Below are 12725 nucleotides of genomic sequence, written 5' to 3'. Positions count from 1 at the left end.
GCATCCTGGAATAGTCGCTTTAATACTGGGGAAACAGGTAGAAGGAAAAAATTGTGCAAGCAGGCAATGTTTGGAGTATGTAAAACAAATTGTTAGGGATGTAGGATGTAGGGAGTATACCGAAATGAAACGACTAGCACTAGATAGGGAATCTAGGACAGCTGCATCAAACCAGCCAAATGACTTAAGACAGAAAAGTAGTCTTCAGTCAAATGACTGAAGACAAAAAAAAAGTAGAAACATAATTTGAGATTTTGAAAAATATTTCAATTTTTACCAATATTATGAAGCCATTTATTTATTAAGTTTAAAACTCATCGGTGATGAACAAAAATAAATATGTAACAAGTAATATGGTAATATGTAATATTTATTTAACTGTAATTATAATGTATATGTTAATACTTCAATAATATAGATTTAAAAATGTCCAATGAATAAAAGAAAAAAGAAATATATTGTAAAATAAAATAGCATCTGTTATGCTCCATTATTTAGTAACATTCGATTTCTTTTTATATTTATAACTATTTTATAAGGGTGACAACGTTAATAAAAAATAACGACATTGACTTTATAAATCGATACGGACTATAGAAGGCTCATAGTTCAGTCTCTTTAAACGGAAAACCTTTTTAACAGTTTATTCCAAGATTGTTTTAACTTTAATAAAATTATAAAAATAAATGCAATACTGCAGTTTACTATAAATAAAATAATACTGTTGACAATAATATCGAATATAAAGCAAAATAAACTAAAAATACCAGTTAATACCAGATTAAAGATTCAAAAAGGATCCTGGACTTCTACAGGTTTGTGATCGATTATATTTTTATCAATTCTATTTAAAATTTAAATAATTTTAAATTAAATATGTTGATCAATTTTATTTAATAAAAAAAATCGAAAAACAAATGAAATTTGATTTGTAAACAACTATTGTAATTGAAAGCTGTATAAAATCAGGTCATAATAAATTATATTTTTCAAATCGAATATATTTTTAAATTCTAAACGTGAATTATATGTTTACAAATTGTGTTTATCATAATGAGCCGAGAGATTTAAATGTAAAAATAATTTCTGCGGAAGGATGTTAAAAATAGTTCGTCTACTCTGCTTCATGGAAGAATACGTTGGTCTAAAAATGGAATATAACTAGAAAAGGGTTGAAAATACTAATATTTATGATTTAAAAAAATTTTGAACATCAGCCCTGCTGAAGATGGCTTAGATCTAAATAATGTGGTTCTATGGGCCTGCTAATTCCACAGATCAACTTATTCCTTTTCTTGTGTTTTAATTATACGACTCTAAATTTCTTTTAAAATCTATCTATCTACAATTTATTATTGCTTCTTTAAAAAAAAGAACGAACTGTAAATAAAGATAAAAATAAGAATGAAAAATGAAAGAAGTGATAGATATTAAGGTATAGCTTGCAAGTTTCATACTAGCTTATTTCAACCGCGTAATATATTTTTATATGAAATGAATAAAACCTAAAAAAAATAATTATCGATCAGACAGAAAAGGAAGTGCCTTTGTAAATATTTTATATTTAAACATTCTTAGACGTTAGTTAGATTACGATAAACTATTCTTGTTCATTTAATAACAAGTTATCAATTATTCCGGTATAATACCGTCAAAAAAAAAGACAAAAATAAGACAAAAAAGCTGGCAACGTAGTTTACGGACTTTCCCGTTACGTGGCTAAAGCCGGAATGAGCCGCGATTAAAGTCAACTTTCGTGGAACACGGCTTGGAAAAGTCCTACATCTGTGGCTTATTTCTGATGCGTGACTTACATACACATATACACACAAAACTTAATTTAAAATATTTATCATTTTACTTAAATGTAATATTTTTTCGTTTATTTAAATCAATGATTTTAACTAAAGCGCTCGCTCATACAGTAATTAATTCGCGCGTGTGTGGCGGTACTAGCGGCGATGGTCGGAACTAACTAAACTAATGTAATTTCACGACTTACACAGAACAAATTTCGCTTGTACAATCAGCAGGCTGGTATAGCCACGAGGTTTAACGCACCAGATACCAAGTCAACCGGGCAATCGAGTTCGAGATCCAGCCAGACCGAGTTACTTTTTTTGCACTTTAAATATTATTCATTTATTTAATTATACCGCTGGTGAGCGGTATAACGCTGGTGACGTCATAGGTGTATGACGTCGCAATATAGAAGACGACTACAAGAGCATTTTTGTGGTAGGGGTGCAATTTTACAAAAAAAATTTTTTTCTTGTAAATATTTTTTAATTGTTAACAAATATTCCTTATTTGTTAACCTTAATTATTTGTTGACCTTAATTTGGCGAAATCATGAGATACTAAGGGTGATCTTGCTCTACAGCCTCATACACTTGACCTTTCAAGTTGAAAATTTGATGGCAACTTGGTGGTAATATATAAAAATAAAATGACCAAGTTTGGAAAAAATCGGTTCAATAGTTCTTGAGATATAAAATGATTTACACAGGACAATACCGAACACACATACTTACGAACATTAAAACCCGGATAATTTCCATCCGTTTTTTTTATGGGGGGGTTTCTTAGGTGCCATAACGTCAAGATCCGATGAAAACCGCATATGCCCAAATTGGACCGATTACAATACTTGCCCTTCTAAAGCTAAAGCTACGCTATAGTGCTATCTACACGGGAAAGTAAAATGCATATCGTCCTAGCCCTCTTCCCATTGAAATTACAAAAAAAAAAAAATCATAAGCCCAATCTCTGATTTCCATAATAAAAAATAAAAAAAAAATAAAAATAAAAACATGAATTTTATTTGTATTGATTCAACAAGAATAGAGTTAATAAGATTTAATACGACAAACGATTAATTATGTAGATTACGCTAATATTTAATATGGAAATGCTAAGTGATAGCCAATTCATGTTAACGATCACGCGACTTACACAAGTTTCATTATTTTTATTCAGTAAATTAACAATGCAAAAATGAGCCATAACGAGTCATTGTTTATTATTTTCTAAATAAAAATATCTTTTACATGTTTATATTTTACATAAATAAAAAAAGCTCAAAAATTAAATTAATAAATAGTGAACAACTGTAAGATGTAAAAGTATTATTATTATTTGAATAAGATGTAAAGTATTTTTGAATCCTACTTAGTTAAACTAGGAAAATAATTTTCTCAATTTTCTTATTTATTTTTAAATCCAATGTTAAAAATATAATGTTTAAATTTCAAAAAAAAATATCGTCTAAGAATTAATATAACACACCAGTAAATTTAACAAAATTATTTTTTTAGTTGAATTAATAAATAGAATATTTATTTCACTATTATTAGATACTATCTCTACCCTTTTAGTTAACAAAAAAATAAAAACAGCAATATTTTGAAACTCAAAATATATTTAAAAATATGACTACATTAAATAAAATTATATAAAGAATTCATTATCAGAAAGTTGAAATAGTGAGCCTTTCACAATTGTTATAAAATGGACACGTTTTTGAACCACATCATCAGGAAAATGAAATGTAATATAATTATTTGATGTGTCTGATGTCTGAGCCCTGCCAGTACTACACGAGTCAATTTCACTTGTGTGAACTTGTTTTTCTTCCGTTTTTTCTTCCTTTTTGGTTGCCAAGCGGAGTTTCATTTTTTGACTGTGGTCCTGCTTTCTTTTTTCTGCCTATTTTGTACCAGTCCATTTTTTCCCTTCTTCCTGGTTCACCTCCCATTTGTATATTTTATGTCTGTAGATGTTTCTGCCATCTTTTATCGTTTGATGTAATTCCAGCTTTCTGTAGGTCTTTTAGAACTTCTAAGTTCCACGGGATGTTCTCGATTGATTTTGTGTATTCTAGGATTCTTCTGGTTAGGTGTGTTGGTAAAAGTCTCTTTATGTGTCCGTAAAATTCCAGCTTTCTTTTCCTCATGTCCTTCACTGTGTTAGACTCCGGTTTATATATATAAATGCCAAACTACTAGTCAAATAATATTTATATGTATAGAAATTTTATTTAAACAGAAAACAAAAATACTATTCTTCAATTCATTTATCTAGTATAATCGTTTTTTAATTGATCTTATGATGGGGTTCGAAAACCGTAAAACATTTACATTTTACAAACCTTTTCGAAAATATTGTTATTATTTTTGTCATTGATGGTGATTTCTTTATCGTTTAATTTTTTTAAATTAGTTTCTATAAAACAAAAAAGGAGAAAAAGTAGAGTTATATAATATTTTTAAAGGTTTAGAGATTTGAAATATCAATAATTTACAAAAAAAACTGTACTCTCTTTGGAGGGGGAACTCTTATTTTTTTTAGGAGACGGGATGGATTATATCCTTTTTAGTTGTACATTTTACATAATAGTCTGATAAATGTTACTCACAACATCTAAAGTTTATTTACATTATGTTGTAAAATTAATATTATTTCAAACCAAATTTACAAATTTAAAAATAACTTAAAACTTTTTCAAAAATATTTTTATTTACAGTCGAATCAACAATTAAAGTCATAAGCGACTTATCAGTTTAATGCAACTGTAGAGGTAAATGAACAAACTCAGGAGTTTGTTGAAGGTCTTGAACAAACCGACCATTCCTGAGCATTCCTGAGACCATTCCTGAGACGTGTGGTTAATTTAAACCCAATCACCAAAGAACGCCGACCTCAGTGGCCCGAGTGGTAGAGTCTCGGCCTTTTATCTGGAGGTCCCGGGTTCGAATCCCGATCAGGCATGACATTTTCATACATGTTCAAAATCATTCATCTTATCCTCTGAAGCAATACCTAACGGGGGACCCGGAGGTTAAACAAAACAAAACACCGGTATCGACGATCTAGTAATTAAATTCGAATAAAAGCCACTTCCTTAAAGATTTGAACGCTGATTTACGATGACGAGGTTACCACTAGATAATATACTTATAATACTTATTACCACTAGATTGTATATAATTTCTTCTTTTTTCTTTTTTTATTGTTTGATGATATCACCACAAAAGCTTGAAGCTTGTCCGTGGAATATGGGAAATAAAATTTTGTAGCGAATGAAAATTTATATGTCTGACCGGATTCGAACCAAGGACCTCCTGATGAAAGGCCGAGACGATACCACTCCGCCACGGAGATCAGCAAGATTGAAATAATTGCAAGTGATTTATACTAAATTATATAGAAATTTGTTATCTTGTTGATATTGCATAACCCAATTAGTTATTAAAAATATTGTTGAATTAATTCTTTTAGATAATATTTTCATAATAACTATTTTATTAAGTGATTTTAAAAACTGTTTAAATTATTTTTATTATAAGTATTTTCACGATTATATCAATTTATTTTTATACTTAATTCACAAAATAAGCTGGAAAGCTTGCGCATTTGAATATAAAGTAGATATTTTGTAGCTTACGAAAGATGTCACGCTTGACCGGGATTCGAACCCGGGACTTATGGATGGAAAATCGAAATTATATCACTCTGCCACGGAGATAGGCAAGTTATTGCCTATCTAGGCAAATTATTTAAAAATGCCTTATCTTGTTCATTTTGTGTAACTCTAAAATATAGAATCAGCTAAACATATTTAATTTGATCCGCCTTCTTCAATCAGTTTTGAACAATTTGGGGTATTTCAATCACTTTTAATGCTGATAATATTTTCTAAAACCAATTTAATATTTATTTAATTTTAACGATTGATATTCAGTAAAAAATCCAATCTTAAAATATTGTTCGATTACGTAAAAACTATTTAAAATAATTTAAATCAGACTTTAAAGTTTCAACCAATTCTGCTTCGTTGACAACGATAAAACAAAGGGTATTTTAAGACATGAAACCGATAAGAAAATTGTACCCGTCTTACATTTAACAGCAATTATTAGCTTATGAAATTTAATAAGTTTTCCGTCAGATTTTTATGTATACGTTTTCTTGATTCTTAATTTAAATTCATAATTTTTAAGTCATTTTTATCTACCAATTAGAGTAAAGAAAATAATCTACCGACAAATTCAAATAATACTAAATATCATTAAGGACTATTTTTTTTTTTTTTGTCTTCAGTCATTTGACTGGTTTGATGCAGCTCTCCAAGATTCCCTATCTAGTGCTAATCGTTTCATTTCAGTATACCCTCTACATCCTACATCCCCAACAATTTGTTTTACATACTCCAAACGTGGCCTGCCTACACAATTTTTTCCTTCTACCTGTCCTTCCAATATTAAAGCGACTATTCCAGGATGCCTTAGTATGTGGCCTATAAGTCTGTCTCTTCTTTTAACTATATTTTTCCAAATGCTTCTTTCTTCATCTATTTGCCGCAATACCTCTTCATTTGTCACTTTATCCACCCATCTGATTTTTAACATTCTCCTATAGCACCGCATTTCAAAAGCTTCTAATCTTTTCTTCTCAGATACTCCGATCGTCCAAGTTTCACTTCCATATAAAGCGACACTCCAAACATATACTTTCAAAAATCTTTTCCTGAGATTTAAATTAATTTTTGATGTAAACAAATTATATTTCTTACTGAAGGCTCGTTTAGCTTGTGCTATTCGGCATTTTATATCGCTCCTGCTTCGTCCATCTTTAGTAATTTTACTTCCCAAATAACAAAATTCTTCTACCTCCATAATCTTTTCTCCTCCTATTTTCACATTCAGTGGTCCATCTTTGTTATTTCTACTAAGGACTATAAAATATATATATTATATATATAAAAAAATATAGCGGATATTTGGGTAGAAATCCTAGCATTCATTTCAGTTAAAAAAAAATTTGGAATATATAATTGTTCTTTACCGGATAGCTAAGATATTTTTAAGAGTGATTTTTTTTTATTCTACTTGTACGAGTATGTTATAGAATTAGATAATAATTTCCATACCTTCTATTCTACAAAACAGGTAATATATATTATATTTAAAATACGCTACATTAAACTAATATAAAATGGCTACGTTTTAATATTATACTATGTTGCTTGAAAATAAAATAAACTGCAATAAAAATAATTTATCATTTCAGGTTCCCGTGTTAATATGGATTTACGGAGGAGGTTACATGAGCGGAACGGCGACATTAGATGTATACGATGCCGATATGGTAGCAGCAACAAGTGACGTTATAGTTGCTTCCATGCAATACAGGGTAGGTGCGTTCGGTTTTCTATATTTACCCGATGAATTACCAAGGGGTAGTGAAGAAGCACCCGGAAACATGGGATTATGGGACCAGGCACTCGCAATACGTTGGTTAAAAGATAATATCGATGCGTTCGGTGGCGATCCTGAATTGATGACATTATTTGGTGAATCTGCTGGCGGTGGTTCGGTAAGTAATGGTTATAATTTTATTTTGTCTTTAAATTTTTGTACGTATTACAAAAAAAAACCATTCCTGTTACGTAATTATAATACGGAATACTCTTGAACCACGACGCAATAATTAATTACCGATACTAAGACTTCCCTTCCCACCAAGGTAATTTTTTTTTTAACATAAAGTAGTAAAATCACCAGCATAAAAAGTAAAAATTTATCTACAATGCCTGTAATTATTTTAAACGTTCCAAAAAAATGATACACAGAAATGATGAAGTACTTCGATAATTTTTGTGTTATTTTTAATTTTGGTTTTTATTACATAAAACCTACAGACATGAGTAATACGAGTATTTCCATACGTATTTTAACCCCATTTGATATAAAGCCTGCTCGTATTACTTCTCAATCCTTTATCAGAGTTTATTTTAAAATTTTTATAAAATCAATTTCTCTATGCACAAGTTACAATATAAAAGTTAATTATTGTGTGTTGAACAGTATATGAGATATAAATATTAGATGAAACTGATATATCGGTCGATAAAAAATATCTCAATATATTTAGAATAAAACAAGAAATATCAAAATTTATTAAAAATTTCCGAAGGACTTCTCATAATAATTTAATTTATTTTATAGTAATTATGCATTTAAATTAACTGCTTATTATTTACATATTACAACGTAATAAACTTCAAGAAAATATCAATTTGCAGTTTTGTGTGTGTGTGTGCGCGCGCGCGTGTGTGTGTGTAGTATTTAATACAGACACAATTATAATTATTTTAAAGCACACAATATCTTTTTAAAAGCATGTATAAGAAGATATTCCCGGGTAAATACAGTCGTTATTAATAAATTAAACTTTATATCTTATAACTTTGAAAGTCTGGATTATTTAAAATTGGTCCCACCCCTAAATAAAATTTCGGATAACTAGGAATCTGTTGTAATTAAAAGATTGAAAACAGAAATCGCGTAGCGTTTCTCTAGAACAATGGCAAAACCTATTCTTTTATACGGTAGCGAAACATAATTCTTGTCAAAAAAAAGAAATTATAATACGGAACAATTTTTTTTTTGTCTTCAGGCATTTGACTGGTTTGATGCAGCTCTCCAAGATTTCCTATTTAGTGCTAGTCGTTTCATTTCAGTATACCCTCTACATCCTACACCCCAAACAATTTCTTTTACATATTCCAAACGTGGCCTGCCTACACAATTTTTCCCTTCTACCTGTCCTTCCAATATTAAAGCAACTATTCCAGGATGCCTTAGTATGTGACCTATAAGTCTGTCTCTTCTTTTAGCTATATTTTTCCAAATGCTTCTTTCTTCATCTATTTACCGCAACACCTCTTCATTTGTCACTTTATCCACCCATCTGATTTTTTACATTCTCCTATAGCACCGCATTTCAAAAGCTTCTAATCTTTTCTTCTCAGGTACTCCAATCGTCCAAGTTTCACATCCATATAAAGCGACGCTCCAAACATATACTTTCAAAAATCTTTTCCCGACATTTAAATTCATTTTTGATGTAAACAAATTATATTTCTGACTGAAGGCTCGTTTCGCCTGTGCTATTCGGCATTTACGGAACAAATAAAAAATATTAAATTGCTGCGTTAGATCCATGGATAAACAAGAGAGGATTGTATAAAAAGTTTTTTTATTCGGGTGAAATTAGCAATTTTTTTGACTAAGCAAAATAATTTTTAATCTAGAAATAGCCTTAAATTTAAAATATTATTAGAAATATCCTCTGACAAGGGTGAATGGAGGACGGGAAGCAACACGCAAAAAGAAGCAATACAGTTATAAATGGTTGGGAAAAGATACATGGGACGTCCTTGGTGAAGATGAGAGTTTGTTGAACAATGATTGTTTGAATAATTGCACAAACTTCTTTTCAGATGATACCTCATATCGGAACATCACATAAATCAGTATGTCTGAATAATAAATTCTCCTTGTTAACTTTAAAACACAAATGAATGTCAGCTTTACAAAAAAAAAGGAACGTTATCTATCTCAATTACTTTTCAAGTTGAACGTTGAGAAACTAATTAAGAATTGAAAGAAATAGTTGAGGGCGTGTAATAACACAAGCAGAAAAAAAATAAAGGGAGTAAAATGAAATACTATAGTACAGTGAAAACTAAAGATGATTTTTAAAATAAAAACCCCCAAAAATCTACATCGTCAATCACACAATATTATGTCCAAAATAAGTAATTCAAATTTGATTGGTTGAGTGAATGTCTAGTATTGTCAAATCAGATGATTTTATAATTACTCTAATAAATTGCAGAATCAACTTGAACTATAATTAAATGAACAATAACAAAACATTTTTAACTTGATTTGAGAAAAGAAACGTCTCATTTCCACCTAGATTTTCCTCCAGAAATTTTTATAATTATTATCAGTAAATACAGCTTATAAGGTCAACTTAAAGGATATAATTTTGGATTTTAAAACTAAGTTCCTTAAAAACAGTCAGAGATATAATTGTTTCATATGATGCGTAATAAAACTTTTGGTACATTACGAAGCGTTCGTAAGTGTATGAATAACCTACGTTATCTATGCTTAGGTAACATCTAATTTAAGCCGACTTTAATAAAGAGAAAGTCCTCGGTTCTAACCAATTTTTTAAAATTCATATTCAGATTATATTCAAGATAAAACTACTAACTTCGATGTTTTTTTATTTTTATTTTTTGTAGATGAATTACGTGGTTCCTTAATAAGAATTTTTCTGATAACAAAGAATTTCATGACAATATTAACGATTTGAGTGACATTTTTATTTGTTTTTCCGAATTATTATTTAATATTGCATTGTATCATAATGATAAATTTACCAAAATATTACGATCCGGAAAACATTTTTGAAGATTAGCTGGAAATTATTTATTTATAAATAGATTTGTGATTTATTTATACATATGGCTGTATTTATAAACACGCGGGTTTATAAATAAAACCTTATAAAAACCCAAATTTTAAGAACGCATATTTTGCGCTTCATATGAACACCTTTTATACGTTTATTTTACTTGTTATTTTAATTTTAAATAGAAATAATAATAATTATTTATTTATTTGTGCAATAGGACAGCTACATAAAGCCTTTGTATATTACACAATATTACATAAAAACATATACAATAATTACAATAACATTACAATAATTACAATAACATTACAATAATTAAAATTTAACAATTTACATATAAATTAAAAATAAAATTTAAAATATATACAATTGGGAATACAATTTTAATAATAATACATTTTAATACTAATAATTACAATTCACAAAAATGAAATAATTGGAGTTTTAATTATGTTACGCTATTAATTATTATATTATCCTTTGTATATACACAAAAGTACACATAAACATGTGCACATAATTCAGTTTTACAATGATTACATAGTGAACAATTCACAAAAAAATTCAAAAAACACGTAATTAAAAATATACATAATTCAGAATACAACTTAAAATAATAATAATTATAAATTTTTAACAATAATAATAATTAATTAATTAATTTAAAAAAAATAATAATTAGAGTTTTAATTACGGAAATTATAGAGTGATAACTTTAATAATAATTTTATAACTAAGTGGTAATGCATCCCATTTTCACATTTATATCTTATCTCCTTCATCCATTTACATTTACATTATAATTTAAATAGAATTGCTGGTAATTATATAATACTATCAATATATAAATATATGTGTAAGTAAAAATAACCACAAAAGAAATTTATGTCACTATCAAACATTATTATCTGTTTAATAAATTATTTATTTATTAATAGAAAGTATTTTTAAATTACATTACTTAACTATGAGCAAGCAGGGAGGGTCTTTATCAGTATTGTAACAATTCAGTTTTATAACACAAGTTGTATGTTTTAAATGTCGTTTATCATACCAGAATATAATCTTCTTAGTTAAAAAACAAAAATCTTCCTTGGTTAGAAAAAATCTACTTTATCGTATTTGTTTACCGTTGTAAAAGTGCATCTCTCTGTGGGTGAAATAAATTTCGTAGAGCATACAAAAGGACAAAAGATTTTAATATTGCATCCGGATATACATAGCTGTATTTTATTTTCCGTAAGATTACACCCACGTAATGTTTTATGAGTAAAACAGTAAATCAAAGTATTCTCTTCGACATACAAGAGATGGTAAATTACGAAGTGACTTAAGCTATTGTTTGCAAAGATGCTGAAGTTTAAATCTGTGTGAAAGCCAAGATAGAAAGAAATAAATAAAAATAGATAAAAATAAAAATAATAATAATAATAAAAGACAAAAACCACATTCAATAGCAAAAATTAATAATATTTTATACGAGGTTGTAACCCTTTGGTAAATCTTAGTTTTTAATTTGGCTCTGATCTAAAAAAAAAACAAAAAATAAAAGAAAATAAAAAATATTTTTTTTTTTAAATATTGAATAATATTATTTTTTGTTTAATGCATTTTACTAATCTATTTAATTTTTATATTTAAAAAACTGAATCAAAAATAAAAATATTTTTCTACTTTCTTTAGTAAAAGTCATTGACACTGTACAATACAAGTATAAAATCCCGACGTTTTGTTGATATGACAACCAATTTATTTAAGCTATTAAACGGTTTTTAAAAATTTAATTTTCTTAATAATTTGGCAAAAAATAACGTGCAAGTCGTAAATACACATGAATGAATCATTTTGTATTATACAACAAGATACTAAAATAATATTGAAAATATGAAGCGTTTTTGGGAAATTAAAATTTGAAATTTACCATTTTCAAGGTACAAAATTCAATAATTACTTGTTTAGTTTTGTGAAAATTCTTATTAGGTACGTAAAAAATACTGCACCGTTATCGAAAAGCGAAAAAGGGTCACCTTGTTTCAGTTTCTGGCACCCAAAGCTGACAGTTTTGATGGCGAGATGTTCTTCTGGGGAATCTAAACCTTGTGTGTTTCGTTAAAGAACTGACCATTTTGGCTGGCTCCAGTGGGCAGAATCAGTTACTAGGCGAAGGCAGTCGATTGTGGTGAAGTAACCCAGCTGATCTGCCTTTTTGTTCTTTTTTTCCTCTTTTCAGATATCATCCAAGTCTCTCCGTTGATGGCTTTGCTGTCCATTAGAGACACCTTCTTTATGTAGTTGTGGGACTGAAGCCATCGGTTAGAATTGGGCCACTGTATTAGTCACAATTAAGATTTCCTTACCGGTTGTCATGAGACGATCTCTCAAAACTATTGTTCAAAATAACGAATCTTCCGATTGGCTGTTTCAAACCAATCCTGCTGGTAACAAACTGG

General features: G+C 28.7%; 1 protein-coding gene and 1 long non-coding RNA gene across 3 annotated transcripts in view; one reads left to right on the top strand and one right to left on the bottom strand.

The window, feature by feature from the left end:
* The window catches only part of LOC142329741 (acetylcholinesterase-like), a 243270-nt gene that overhangs the window by 86144 nt on the left and 144401 nt on the right, over positions 1-12725 (top strand). For both annotated transcript variants that reach the window (XM_075374488.1, XM_075374487.1), the window contains exon 3: positions 7072-7377. In XM_075374488.1, the coding sequence (XP_075230603.1) occupies positions 7072-7377 (306 nt within the window). The remainder of the gene's footprint in view (positions 1-7071; positions 7378-12725) is intronic.
* The window catches only part of LOC142329742 (uncharacterized), a 217034-nt gene that overhangs the window by 126002 nt on the left and 78307 nt on the right, over positions 1-12725 (bottom strand). The window lies entirely within an intron of this gene.

This window comes from Lycorma delicatula, chromosome 9 (assembly GCF_047948215.1).
Source record: "Lycorma delicatula isolate Av1 chromosome 9, ASM4794821v1, whole genome shotgun sequence".
NCBI classification, from domain to species: Eukaryota; Metazoa; Arthropoda; class Insecta; order Hemiptera; family Fulgoridae; genus Lycorma; species Lycorma delicatula.
The sequence above is the reverse complement of the archived record's forward strand: the minus strand, read 5'-3'. Positions and strand labels throughout refer to the sequence as shown.